The 15343-nt window shown below is 36.5% G+C and overlaps 1 protein-coding gene across 1 annotated transcript in view; it reads right to left on the bottom strand.

The window, feature by feature from the left end:
- camk4 (calcium/calmodulin-dependent protein kinase IV) overlaps positions 1-15343 on the bottom strand; it is a 55163-nt gene extending 39820 nt beyond the window's left edge. The window contains exons 1-2 of the mRNA XM_084113760.1: positions 15204-15343; positions 14958-15104 (exon numbers count right to left, since the gene is read on the bottom strand). Coding sequence (XP_083969886.1) covers positions 14958-15067 — 110 coding nt within the window. The 5' untranslated portion in view covers positions 15068-15104; positions 15204-15343. The remainder of the gene's footprint in view (positions 1-14957; positions 15105-15203) is intronic.

A 15343-nucleotide genomic window follows, 5' to 3' on the forward strand; every position in this document is an offset into this window, starting at 1 on the left:
TCCGTGAGATGAAATTGTCCTGAGAGACTGCCCGCGAGCTCATGAAGCTCCGCCCCCTGTGCCGTGCAGCAGCAGCTTATTTGCATTTAAAGGGCACACACTAAAACAGTGCGTTTTTCTGTGCCCCAAAAAATGACAATTTAAACATGCTGTAAAAAATGATCTGTTGGGTACTTTGAGCTGAAACTTCACATACACACTCTGGGGACATCAGAGACTTATTTTACATCTTGTGAAAAGGGGCATAATACGGGACCTTTAACTTCCACATCCTGTTCTGGGAAAAATGAGATGAAATGGCCTGTTGAAAGAATAAACTCTAGTACACTCCTTTTGAAAGCTATAACAGGCCGGCAGATGGGACTCCTTCCCGTCATAAACCTCCATCACTATTAACGGCTCAAACTCAACCAATATTCATTACGTTAATAATATCACATTGTGACTGGGAGGTACACAGGGCAAAACAACTGCATCCACCAGTTCAGGCAGATCATTATGAAACACATATGAGGTGATGATACAGCCTGATTTCTATCAGGGGTACTTGATCCACAGACTAGCACACTACAGCACCATGTGTCTATGTGTCTGACATGATTGAAATTTTAGATCATTTACAAAATGTAATAACATGTGCTATTCGCACATGGGATTCAGACATGTAAGTGCAAATAGTCATGGTATGACTGAGAAAAACTAGCTCTATAACACTTTTCAGAAGTTGGGTGACCGGACGTCCCATTGTACCCAAGACAGTTCTCGTTTCACAAGTAGTGCCCCTGTCTTTCGAATTCAGATTAGAGGGCCAAAACTAATAATGTGTAGTTACCTCTCAAACCTTATTATGTCAAGGATTCCCAATCTTATTTTTATCAGCCCGAACCCCTTTGACCTCTGAATACCTCTGTAATTTTAAATTAATATTTCAATAATTTAACAAAACAATCGCATGTTCATGGTTGTCTGATGTTGGTCGATGGTCACATGATATGCAGGTAAACAAAGAAAATATTTTATTTTGTTTTTATTTTAAAAATATTTTCAGGGGTGTACAATACTTAAGTAACTAATTGATTACTATACTTAAGTATTATTTTGGGGGAATTGTACTATACTCAAGTGCAATTTAATCAGAATATTTGGACTTTTTATTAGGTTTTACTTAATTTTTTAACATAAAAATCGATTGGTCAATGTAACTGTCCTCTACATTGTGAATTACAATAAATCAGCAAGTTATGAGAATTGATATTAAAAAATAGTAGGGGTGTAACGATACCCTAATTTCACGATTCGATACATATCACGATACTGAACTCACGATACGATATTATTGCGATACTCCAAAACTCCAAGGTTAAGAAAAAATGTACTGTTGATTAAATGCTAAATTTGATATAACATTGTGGGTGTAAATGAATAGGCTTGGACAATGGTGACACCAGAATAAATATATTCATGATTCTGAACCTGAAAATTCAGAATTATTTTAGACGAATATGCTTGCACTCTGCCACTGGCTAGATATGTTTAAAATAATGTAGGCCACTTTTTACTGGTAACATAAGACTAATAACATAAGCATTATCAGGACCCACTAATATTCCCCCATTATTATACATTATTTTCAACATAATATATTGTAGTTTAATGTAGTACTGACTCTGAAAACTTAAATTTTTTCTCACAGGGTAATTTTTATTTTGGGTGAACTATCCACGATACATATTGTCACTATCCACGATACATATTGTTGCATTTTTGTATTGCGATATATTGTGACACGATATATTGTTACACCCCTAAAAAACAGTGATGGACACTTTTAAATGTTTTTTTATTAAGGATGCACAATATATCGGCTACCATATCGGTATCGGCGGATATATGTTAATTTTTAATGTTATCGTTAGCGGTCCAATAAGAAAATTTGGCCGATATATTAAAGCCGATAAATAAAAGATTATTTCCTTAAGCTGAGACACTTCAGATGCACACTGTTCGCCATGATGGTTTTGAATTTCTTGAAATATGATTGGAATCACTTTGAAAAGGATATAGGCTACATAAAATTATAATGAGAACATTATAATTGTTTGATTGAGACATGGCTTTTAATGGTGAGACTTTTGTTTTTGTAATCAGGCTCTCAAAAATTATATAAAAATATGGACGCAAAATGCCACAAAATGAAACAATTTACAGACATTTCATTATTGTCGCAGACAGAAGGAATGAACTCACATCACTAAAAGTGGACTAGAAGTCCATATTCTGTTTTAATTCTATATCACTTATAAAGCCTTCAGTCCACATCAATCCATTTTGAGCAATTTAGTTTGTCAGACTTTCAAATGTAAATTTACGGGTCGTTACCTCGTTCTTTGTTGTTCTATGTAAACATACACAAGATGGATGTTTTTGACCTATATGCACTATTGCGTTATACACCATTTGTTTTTACCCCTAAACCAAATCTATCAGTGTCTGTCTGACAGAATACTTTATGCAATTCATTCAAACCGCATGGAGAAAATAATTCGAAATGCTTAAAAAAGAAACTTCTATTTTTAATTAGTACAATTTAAAGTAACTTTTTTTACTTTCGCTCGATGTTTTTGGCTAGATACTTAATTTTAATTTGTAATTTTTCAATTTAAATTTTTGATTACTTTTTACACCTGTTTTATGTTATGACATTAGCCAAGTCTTAAAGAGGCACAGATTCTCACTAACATTATAAGTGAACCTCAAGGAACATAATTAAAAAGTTTAAACATACAGTATTGATATAAACATATAAAAAAATACATTCTAAAAAAAAAAAAAAAAACATTATAAGGATATTACATTTAATAACATAACTAACAATTAAAAAAGGCATGTGAAATTTCTTTTATTTATAAAATGGACAATGCCTATGTTCAATACATCATTCCAGTCAGTCTAAAATACACCACATAACCAGGACTATATTGCAATAGCAAAATTACTGAAACCTTATTGCTTAAATAGGACTCAATTTTCAATTGTATCCACTAAATTCATTTGCATCATGGCCTACAGGTGAATTTCAAGTCCCATTGCAATCATAAAATATAGGCTATTGTTTATGTTTACTAATTTAATCTTGATCTAACGGTAGTACTCATAGTGTATAACTGTAAATAATGTTTTGGATGAATGTGGCTCTCTTACTGTAACCACATCCATCACATGGATTCTTAACAGTTGCTTTCCTGTGCACTTAATGCACAGCTGAGTCAGTGTGGAAGTGTATGTTACACAAGCTGCTCCTGTTTCTGTTTTCTACTTTCCAAGCATTATATAATCACAGCAGAGACTGAGAGAGAGAGTGAGTGTGAGTGTGAGAGGGAGGAAGAGTAGCTCTCTAGGGAGTGTGGTAGGCTTCATTATTCAAGCTCGCTCTGCCTTCTTTAGGATCTGGGCGGTTTGCATCTGGCCCCATTTACAAGTGTCCAGCATCTATGCCCATGGCCAACAGTGAGCTGATAATGCTAATGTATGAACTACTTTAAACCTCTATTCATGGCATTCTTTGCTTGAGATCCAGCTTAGATCTTAGTCCAAAGCACAAATATTACTAGGAATAGTTCACCCTCATGTCATTCCAGACGTATGGCATTTCTTTATTCTGTCGCACACAAAATAAGTTATTTATCTCAGTGTTTTTTGTCTATAAAATGAATGCAAGTCAATGGGTTGCAATGCAATGCATTCCTGTCCGAAAACTTAGCCCTAATCCCATTCCTACTCCTAGTCCTAGTCCTAAACCTAACCGTACTCATAACTTATCCCTAAAATCAGAGGGAAATGATGTAGAAGAACCTACCCTGGTTGTAAGCCTAAACTTGACATTAACTGTAAACTTGTCCCTCAAATCTGATTGGCTGATTGGAATGTTGTTCCAGCATTAATAAAGATGTTGATCCAAGAATATGTTGTACTTAATCACATTCACCATTGCAATGCAGTGTTGTTAAACTAAAACTTAAACTATTAAAAGGAGTTTTTGGTAATTAAAAAAAAAAAAAAGAAACGTGAAAATCAGAAATGCTGCTAATTTCATCTATTTCAGCTAATTGAAATAAGTTGAAGAAACTTAGATTTCTAAAACAAAAAGTGAAAAAATAAATAATACAAGGCGCTATATAGAAATATAAATAAAAAAACTAATACAAATGATAAAGTACATAGTCAAATCAAGTCAAGTCACCTTCATTTATATAGTGCTTTTTACAATATGAATTGTTTCAAAGCAGCTTTACAGTGATAATAGGGAATTACAGTAACAGAGATTGTTTTGGCTTTACAGCAGCTCTAGGATAAAGTTATTGTCCAGCTAAAGTTGGTTTTGATTGATTGATTCACTTCTGTTGCGAAGATCATTAGTTATTAACTTAGGGGCCGCTAACACGACACCGTTCTAACAGAAAACCCTCAACGCGCTCCGGCCGCCCATCCACACAAAACAGTGCCTGGTAGCTCGAGAACGCACTCCCGGAAATAGGTTCCAAGGTGCAAACGATTATCAGTTATCTCTGCGCAAACCTCTGCGCAAACACTGACGTCGCGCACATGCGCATCACGTGTTCAGTCCATAGGTATGCGCGTTTGAATATATGTGTGCAGGCGTGTAGTCCTTCTTTACAAATCAACCCTCAACAAAATACTTGTCTGACCTTAAAAATGTATAATACAGAATTATTTATCGCGTCCGCAGAGTCACAAAATGGCTAAGCGGACAACGACAATGTTTTATCTGTACAGAGGTAAAGGGAAGGGAAGGAGGCCTTCACAGGGGAGATCCTAGTTGACACTTCAGGACTGCGTTGTCGTCGTGTCCAGGCACAGGTCCTTCATCAGATCTGGATACAGCCTGGATCTGGCGGACTGGGGTAAACCACGGGATAAACAGAGAGACTAATATTAGCGTAGATGCCATCCTTCTTATGATGTAACAAGTACATCAGGATTTATGGGAAGTGTTCCCGGTTCCGGCTGACCTAAACTATGCAGCCTAACATTGAATTATAGAAGTCTATAATGTGTTATGTGTATAATACACATAGGCCAGCCAAAGATATGTGTTTTTAGTCTAGATTTGAACTGACAGAGTCATTGTCTGCTTCCCGGACAATGTTAGGAAGACTGTTCCAAAGTTTTGGTGCTAAATAGGAAAAGGATCTACCGCCAGCAGTCGATTTTGATATTCTAGGTATTATTAACTGGCCGGAATTGAGATCGCAATAGACGTGAAGGACTATAATGCGTTAAGAGCTCGCTCAAGTACTGGGGAGCTAATACATTTAGTGCTTTGTAAGTAATCAGCAATATTTTAAAATGTATACTATGTTTAATAGGGAGCCAATTCAGTGTTGACAGAACCGGGCTAATATGGTCATACTTCCTGGTTCTGGTAAGAACTCTAGCTGCTGCGTTTTGGACCAGCTGTAGTCTGTTTATTAAGCGTGCAGGGCAACCACCCATAAGAGCATTACAATAATCTAGCATTGATGTCATGAACGCATTAACTAATTGTTCCGTATTTGTCATTGAGAGCATATGACGTAATTTAGATATATTTTTAAGATGGAAAAATGCGGTTTTACAGATACTAGACACGTGACTGTCAAAAAAGATTAGTATCAAAGAGCACACCCAGGTTCCTAACCGACGACGAAGACTTGACAGAGCAGCCATCAAGTGTTAGACAGTATTCTAGATTATTACGTGAGGAAGTTTTTTGTCCAATAATTAGAATCTCTGTTTTTTTCAGAATTAAGTAGTAGGAAATTACTAGTCATCCAGTTTTTTTTATATCAGCTATGCATTCCGTTAATTTTGTGAATTGGTAAGTTTCGTCAGGGCGTGAAGATATATAGAGCTGAGTATCATCAGCATAACAGTGAAAACTAATGCCATGCTTCCTAATGATATCTCCTAAAGGTAGCATGTACAGAGTGAACAACAACAGTCCTAGTACTGAGCCTTGTGGTACTCCATACTGAACTTTTAATCAATGAGACATTTCTTAATTTACTGCTACAAACTGATAACGGTCAGATGAGTATGATTTAAACCATGCTAATGCAATTCCACTAATGCCAACATAATTTCTGAGTCTATTTAAAAGAATGTTGTGGTCAATAGTATCAAATGCAGCACTTAGATCGAGTAACACTAATAGAGAGATACAACCACGATCGGATGATAAGAGCAAATCATTTGTGACTCTAATGAGAGCTGTCTCGGTACTATGGTATGGTCTAAATCCTGACTGAAAATCCTTGCAGATATCATTTCTTTCTAAAAAGGAACATAGTTGTGAAGATACTGCCTTTTCTAGTATCTTTGACAGAAAAGGTAGATTCAAGATCAGCCTGTAATTGACTAATTCTGTAGGATCAAATTGCGTTTTTTTAACAAGCGGTTTAATCATAGCCAGCTTAAAAGTTTTTGGTACGTATCCTAATGACAAAGATGAATTAATGATATTAAGAAGAGGATCTATGACCTCTGGAAGCATGTCTTTCAATAGCTTAGTCGGTATAGGGTCTAATTATAGCCGATTTAGATGATTTAACAAGTTTAGTAAATTCTTCCTCTCCTATAGCAATGAATGAATCAAATTTTTCCTCAAGGAGACTACAATGCACTGCCTGATGCAATACTGTGGTAGACGGTTGCATAGTTATAATTTTCTCCCTGATATTATCAATCTTGTAAGTAAAGAAGTTCATAAAGTCATTACTGCTGTGTTGCTTGGAAACATCTGGGCTTGAAGCTTTATTTATTTAGTTTAGCCACTGTTTCAAATAAATACCTAGGGTTTTGTTATTTTCTTCTAATAGGGATGAAAAATAAGCACATCTAGCAGCTTTTAAGGCCTCTCTGTATGCAATCGTGCTCTCTTTCCATGAAATGCGAAATACCTCTAGTTTTGTTTTCTTCCAGTTGCGCTCCATTTTTCTGGCTGCTCTCTTAAGGGCCTGAGTGTGCTCGTTGAACCACGGCGTTGGACTATTTCCCAACGGAGCAACTGTGTCTAAAGTGCTGGAAAAGAGAAAGTTAGGTCTAACATAAGCCGCTTTCCGACCGGAGTAACCTTTTCACAGTTCCTAGAACTATTGGCTAAAGTACCCGGATGTCGGCGTGTTTGCACCGCAGGAACTAGGAACGATTTTAGTTCTAGGAACTCCATTTGGAGGAACTAATTTAGGTCCCACTTCAGAGTAGGGTCTAAACCAGCACTATAGGAACTACCCGTGACGTTAGTGTACGCTGATTGGCTGAACGCACGCGGAGCACCAGCACCCGCCATTTTTAAAACAGCTAGAATGTAAACACACAGATTATAGCCTATATATTTACTCCAGAAACTAACTATACAAACATGGAAAACAGTGATAGATGGGTCTCTAAACCTTTATGCTGAAGAGAAAATCCAACGCAACTTTGAGGGGACCAAGTCAAACATGATTATGTATTTCTGCTCAACTAGCAACACTGGACGTCAACCACACGGCATAGGCTAATAACCTTTTTTTCATATACTGTCTACTTTCTATAACAGTTCTATCTAATAACATATTAAACAGTACTGTTAGACAGATCGCTAACTAATAAACACAGAGAATGCGAGCATTGTTTGCTCTGGCGTTCTCAGCGCCGCCAAAATAAAGGTCCGTCGCGCCGTCAAAATAAAAGTCACCGTGCTTGCGTCACTCCCTTACCCCTCCTACCACTTCCTATGGCCACTTGGCCAGTGCGAACACAAACAGCAAAACCGAGTTTGGGGGAGAGTAGTTCTTAGAACTGTTTAGAAGTGGACAGTTCCTAGAACTAAGTTCCTATAACTACTTGGTCGGAAAGCGGCTATATTTGTAACACAAAGTTGGCTTTGCAGCCTTGGCTAAAAGAAGTATACACAAGACTAGATAATGATCTGAGATGTCATCGCTCTGCTGTAGAATTTCAACGGCATCAAAATTGATTCCATGTGATAATATTAGATCTAGAGTATGATTACTACAATGAGTAGGTCCTGACACATGTTGTCTAACTCCAATAGAGTTCAGAATGTCTTTAAATACCAATCCAAATGCATCTTTTTCGTTATATATATGTATATTAAAATCACCAACAATTAGGGCTTTATCTGCAGCCAGTACTAACTCTGATTGAAAGTCAGCTAATTCTTTGATAAAGTCTGTATGGTGCCCTGGTGGCCTGTATACAGTAGCCAGCACAAATCTCAAACGTGATTTATCAATTACACTAGATAGTGTTACATTAAACACCAACACTTCAAAAGAATTATATTTGAAACTAGACTTCTATGTAATTCTGAAGATATTAGTATAAATTACAGCAAAACCACCCTTTTTCCTTTCAAACGAGGTTCATGTTTATAACAGTAATCTTGGGGGGTGGACTCATTTAAAGTAATGTAATCGTTTGGTTTTAGCCAGGTTTCTGTCAAACACAGCACATCTAGGTTAATCTGTAATCATATCATTAGCAATAAGTGCTTTTGAAGCAAGGGATCGAATATTCAGCAACTCGAGCTTTATCATTTGTTCATCTGTATTATATCTGTTTTTTTATTTGTTGAACATCAATCAAATTATTACCTTTAAATGGGTTTGGGAGTTTTTTGTATTTCCTAATTCGGGGAACAGACACAGTCTCTATATGATCATAGGTGAAAGATTCTCTATGTGATGGGATTTATCTGACCTCAGTGACGTGAGACAGCTAGCAGACGGTCGGTTTAGCCAGTCTGTCTGCTTCCTGACCTGAGCCCCAATTCATGTTTGAGCTCTAAGACTATGTGCCATATTACTAGAGAGAAGAGCAGCACCATCCCAGGAGGGATGAATACCATCTCTTTTCAACAGGTCAGGTCTGCCCCAAAAACTTTTCCAATTGTCTATGAATTCTATATTATTTTGCGGACACCACTTAGACAGCCAGCCATTGAGTGAGGACAATCTACTAAGTATCTCATCACTCCGGCGAACAGGAAGGGGGCCAGAGTAAATTACAGTGCCTGACATCGTATTTGCGTACTTCACACATCTCTTTAACGTTAATAACGTAACTTCTCCGACTGGCGAAGTCGAACATCATTAGTGCCGACGTGAATAATAATCTTAGAGAATTTACGATTAGCATTAGTCAGCACTTTTAAATTTGTTTTGATGTCAGGCACTCTGGCTCCCGGCAGACATGTGACTATGGTGGCTGGTGTCTCTATTTTCACATTTCGTGTAATAGAATCGCCAATTACTAGGGCACATTCAACAGGATTCACAGTGGGTGTTTCACTGAGTGGGGAGAATCTATTTGTTATGGTAATCGGAACGGAAGAGCGGTGTTTTGTCCCTACAGCGTCTCACGACTACAGCGTCTCACAGTCAGGGCCGTAGCTAGAGGATTCGGGGCCCCCTGAAAAAATATTGATGTGGGCCCCCTCCACCCTCCACCGATAACATATACTGCAAATAGATGAGTATGGAGGCCCACATATAACAGAAGATGGTGATGTTGTTGTAAAACCTTTATTTTAAAAGTTAAATGTATATAAAAATTACAACTAATAAAAATAAATTGTTAAATAATAATAAAACCAATTTTTAAAAAGTAGCAGCAAAATAATGTTTTTCCCCCATCAGTCTGTTGTACTTCATAAATCAAAAAGTAAACATTTATAAATTGACAAGAATGCAGTCAAATTTAAAAAATAAAGTCATTTATTGTCTTATTTTTTAATAAAGATAATATTATTAAATAAAGCTAAAATTTATTCATTCAAGTGCAGTGTGTTGTATTCGTGTTTTCTTGATTTAATAAATACATCATCAGCCGGCAGGTCAGGTGCATAATGCAATGCGTCGTGACTCGTGTCAATTTTAGTGTAAAAAGATAGGAATTTTGACCACGTAATCATTCGGTCGATTGTGGTGCGCACCGATAGGCTAATGGAGAGTGACAGTACTGGCAGGCTGTAGACGGTAGTTTTCTTATTCCCAGCGAAATAACAATACAACCTGTCCTTAAGAACGTCTTGATCGACTGTGATACAACAACTCTCCTGGCCTCTCTCTCCTTCTTTTCATAGAGTTTCTGGTACCCTGATTTATGTTTTCTTTTCCCCGACATTTTGTCAGTCAATCTCCTGCTCTTCCACCAAGTTCATCATTAACTTCAGGACCTGCCGCCTCAACTCTGATTGGTTCTGTTCACGAGCTGGGGTGGGACTTACTATTTTATTGGGTCCATCTGATGTTTGTCACTGACTGAATAATGAATAAATACTTTAGATCAGACTAAACCATTTATAGGGAGGTAAGAGATATTTGGAAAAAATATTTAACCAAATTGCATGTTTTTGTGGTTTTCATTTAAATCTCAGGCATACAACTAATATAAATATTAGAATTTTTCATACAACAGGGGCCTATATAGTATAACTGCTGGATTTTGTGGGGCCCCCTGGGCAGTGGGGGCCCCTATAATTGTCACCACCTTTCACCCCACTAGCGACGGCCCTGCTCACAGTCACCCAGTTGCCCTGCTGCACTGGCTCTACAGCAGGAACCGAACAATGTACAGAGTTCACTAAGCTAGTAGCATCCAAAGCAGTATCTAAAGCCCTTGCACTGTTACTATCCTCGATTAAAGTTTGGATGCGTGTCTCTAGTTCTGAAATCTTCTCCGTCAGCCTGACTATCTCCCTGCATTTACCACATGTAAATCCTTTAGTGCTGACAGAGAAGGCTATGCTACATGTGACACGAAGTGCAAGTGACAATAAGTAATGTTTGTTGACTGATCTTACCACAGTAAAAAATACATTTATAAAAAATAAATAAATAAAAGACGGCAGGCACGGACGGATATATACATATATGTGTGTGTGTATATATATATATATATATATATATATATGTGTGTGTATATATATATATATATATATATATATATGTGTGTGTATATATATATATATATATATATATATATATATATATATATATGTGTGTGTATATATATATATATATATATATATATATATATATATATATATATATATATATATGTGTGTGTATAATTTTTTTTAAAGCTCATTCAAAATACTATTAAAACTGTCATAGAATATAAATAATACTAAAATAACAATGGTTCAATGTTTTTGTTTTTGACCCCACTGACTTTCAATATAGACCAAAATACTAAAAACATTCTTTAAAAAAACATTTCATGTTTCAAATTTTTAGTTTTAGCTGTTCTATATCTTTAAGGCAAACATCACTATTGCTTATACTTAGGGCTACTGATTTCAACAAACTCATAACCCTAATTATTAAACTTCGGCACAAGTGCAGAACTATTTATGCAAAATGAATGATAGTATAAGATCAGACTTACAGTTTTCACCTAGCAGTCAGAAAAAAATAAATCAGATTTTTATTTTATTTTATTTTTTTATCAATTACATGGGTGGAGGGACCCCTATGTAGGGACCAGAATATCACAAAGATTTGGAGTGGGCCCTTTAGACCAGTAAGTAACCAACTATAATATTCTAGCAACGCTCTAACAACCATCCAGAACACCCGAACAACCACACAGAAATTGCCAAAAACACACAAAATACCATAGCAATACACATACAAAAAGTCCCAAAAAATACCATGGTACTACCATGTTACTAGCAATCCCTGGGAAACCACTAGCATCTTGCCACTGATTTTTTGCACAGGCAAGAACCACTCACATATTTTGCAGAAAATGTACAAATCTGGGATCATTTGTAATGTTGTGCCTCAGCGCTGTCCGGTGAGTAATCACATTAACAGATATATTACCCCCGTCAGCACAGATGCATGTGATTCTTTTCTTCCAGGATTAATTGCATTAACTGAATTTATCTTTAAGTGCCTGGAGATAAGCATCACTCTCAGCTGAGCGGATGGCAAAATCCATTTGTCTTGCTTCCGCAGGCTGTACCAGCTCCATATGCGGGTGTTGTGCTGTAATACGTTCATGCGCTGGGTTTCCGTTCCTCAAATTAGACACCTTGATTGCGAATGTTCAGCATCTGCCATAAAACCTCACAACAGCATTATAATAAGGCCTTATTAATTTTCACCAAATGTCATTTTTATGTTCTGAAAAACAAAGCAAAAGCTAATTTTTTTTGTAGGATACATATTTTCATTCAGTGGAAGAATATTGTTTTACTATACAGTTTGTCCAGTAAGGCACTTACAGAATTCATGCTCCTTTAAAGGAACTAAGCGTCCATTTACATTTGGACTGTGGCCCAGGTCTCTCCAAGTGTCTAGAAAGTACAGACTGTAGCTCTCATCTTGGCTGATTTAGTAGTATGGTGTGTGGAGCAGCCATTGTTACTTAGAGAAATACAATTTATGGGCATTCAGCAACAATTCATTGCCAACCCGTCAAAGATCGATGAATGTTCCTCCTCCTACGCACTGCTGTGCCCAGTCCAGAGAGGCTGAAACACCACAATCTGATTATCCAAGACAATTTGGGTTCAGCACAAACAAATAATGTTATATTTCAAAAAAAATTAAATACTATGGTATCCTATTCATATAATGATATTGCTATTTAAACCTGTTCGCAAAAAAGTACCATGCATGATTTTACCATGATTTTTGGACAACATGAAAATATTATTGTTTTTTTTTTTTTTTAGATGTGTCTTAGAAATAAAAACAATAATATTAGCATGGTGTCCAAAAAAAAATCATGGTAAAATAATGCATGGTACTTTTTATGCAAACAGGTTTAAATTGCAATATTATGTGTACCATGGTACATGAATATGGAAGTAACAAGAGTAACACTTTTCAAATAGTATTTGCAAAATATATAAATAAACATAAATGAATAAATATTTAAAGGGTTAGTTCACCCAAAAATGAAAATTATGTCATCAATTACTCACTTTCATGTTGTTCCAAACCTGTAAGACTTTTGTTCATCTTTGGAACACAAATGAAGATCTTTTTGATGAAATCGGAGAGCTTTATGTCCCTCCGTTGGCAGCTACGCAACGCTTCAAAAAGTTCATAAAGAGATCGTAAAACTAAATCCATATGAATTTAGCGGTTTAGTCCAAATTGTCTTAAGAGACTTGGTCGCTTTATATGCTTAACAGATTGAATGTAGGCTTTTATTCACATTTAAACATTGATCAGCGAACATACACAGAAGCTCAACCGAACCTGTTTGACACGTGAGAACAAACCTCTTGCGGAAGCCTAAACGTGCTGCGTAACACAATAATGAACCTTTAAGATTCAGACCTCCAGAAATTGCTCAGATTTCATTAAAAAATATCTTCATTTGTGTTTCGAAGATAAACAAAAGTCTTATGGGTTTGGAACGACATGAGGGGGAGTAATTGAAGACAGAATTTTCATTTTTGGGTGAATAGTTGTTAAGGAAGTAAGTGGTTTCAATAGTTGTTAAGGAAGCATCTTGTCCTATGTTGCCTGCCAAATAAAAAAGTACACTATGAAGTTCTGCTGATTTAATGATACCAAATGTTTCAGACTCAGTGTCTTGGAAACACTTTGTACTTAGAGGATGTCCTATCCTATTTATTGCCTGGAGACAAATGAATAGGTGGCAATGTAAACACCACTCAGGTTTAGTCTAGACTAATGACTCCTGTCTTAGACTAATGATTCGTTTTTCTAATGATGTCACTTTTCCCATGAGTCTCAATGAAACATTTCAACGGACTGCTAATGTCTGCCTCGTGTACATGAATTCATGATGACGATCAATAAATGCCCTGCCTGAGAAAGAAGAGAATTTGTGTTAAATCCATATATCCTAAATATTCAGATCGCTACACAAATAAAGAGAAGAGTTAAAGCCTGACAATAAAACACATGCTATTTCTGTAGAATTAGATTCAGATTCAGGATTTTGCAATACAATTTTTAATGTAGCACTTTACATGAAAAAGGTACAAATTTGTGTCCCATTGTCCCAAATTTTTTTAAAGCAGTAAAGTCGATTTTTAAAAAACTTTTAGTGTTGAATACATTGGTCTGGCTCAATGCTGTTACCAAAATTATTTATATCTTTTTTTTTTTTTATACAAGGGGGGAAAAAAGAAGAAAAAAAGTATCAAATACCTATAAACCAACATTTCCAAACAGTTGACCACTACAAGTGACAGCAAACAGCAACATTTTGGTTAACAAAAGACACAAAGCCCTCGTTGTTTGGAGTGAGAACTATTAGACATGTTATACTTGTCAAGTTTTACAAAATTTTGTATTGTTGACTGTAATCGTCAAGTTCAACACTATTACCAAAATTACTGCAAGAAAGATCAGCAAATAGGCCATTCACATTTAATTCAAGGAAGTGTATCGATACCTGTAAAGTAACATTATAGGAGTATCAATGCCTATATTTCAAAATGACAGCTAAATTTAGGTCAAACTATATTTCCATGAACGCTACAATAAAAAGGCTACACAAATACCACATTCTTTGAGTGACCTATTAGATAGATTAGATACTGGTCTCATTGATTGCAACAAGAAATTTTACACACATTTTTAGTGTTGACTGCGTTTGTCAAGCTCAACTATTCAACATTGTTACCAAAATTACTATAAAATAGGCTATTTTGTCAACAACAACAAAAAAACGAGTCTAATATTTATTAGAAATTTAAGTTTGTTCATAATAACTATAAACCAACATCTGCCACCGGCCGCGACACACATTCTGGCAACCTATATTTTGTTAGGGGTCCAAGAAATGAATATTGTCTTTGATAAGGGTCTGAGAAGCTGCTTATTTTCAAAGATGCACCACATCCACCCCCAAAACTCAATTGCACATTAGCCTACTGCTGCACTTCCCCTTACCGTCCCAATTCAGACTCCAGCTCATAGAAGTCCGCCAGCGTCTCTTTCTTGGATCCATCGATCCAGTATTCAGGAGCGGCTCTAGAGGCGGGCATTGTCACTTTCAGCATCTCCAGCGCTTTAGTTCACTATCAGCGCAGCGCCGACCTGTACAGAAACAACAACGTCAAGAAATGGCGTGGTAAAAGCGGGCACACAATCTAGAGGCAAATTCAATACATTATTTTCGATAGAGTCTGCCATTACCTGTAATGTGTGTTGGTGAGGTGCGCTGAGTGGCCGTGAATGTGTATCGTCAGTTGATCGCGGTTGTCATGTCGCTCTCTCTGAACGGGGCACGCGCGGCTTCCACTGGGTCTTACTGTCGCCTATGTAGGGCGCTGAGG

Source organism: Abramis brama (genome assembly GCF_963993115.1).
Source record: "Abramis brama genome assembly, chromosome: 5".
In the NCBI taxonomy this organism is placed as follows: Eukaryota; Metazoa; Chordata; class Actinopteri; order Cypriniformes; family Leuciscidae; genus Abramis; species Abramis brama.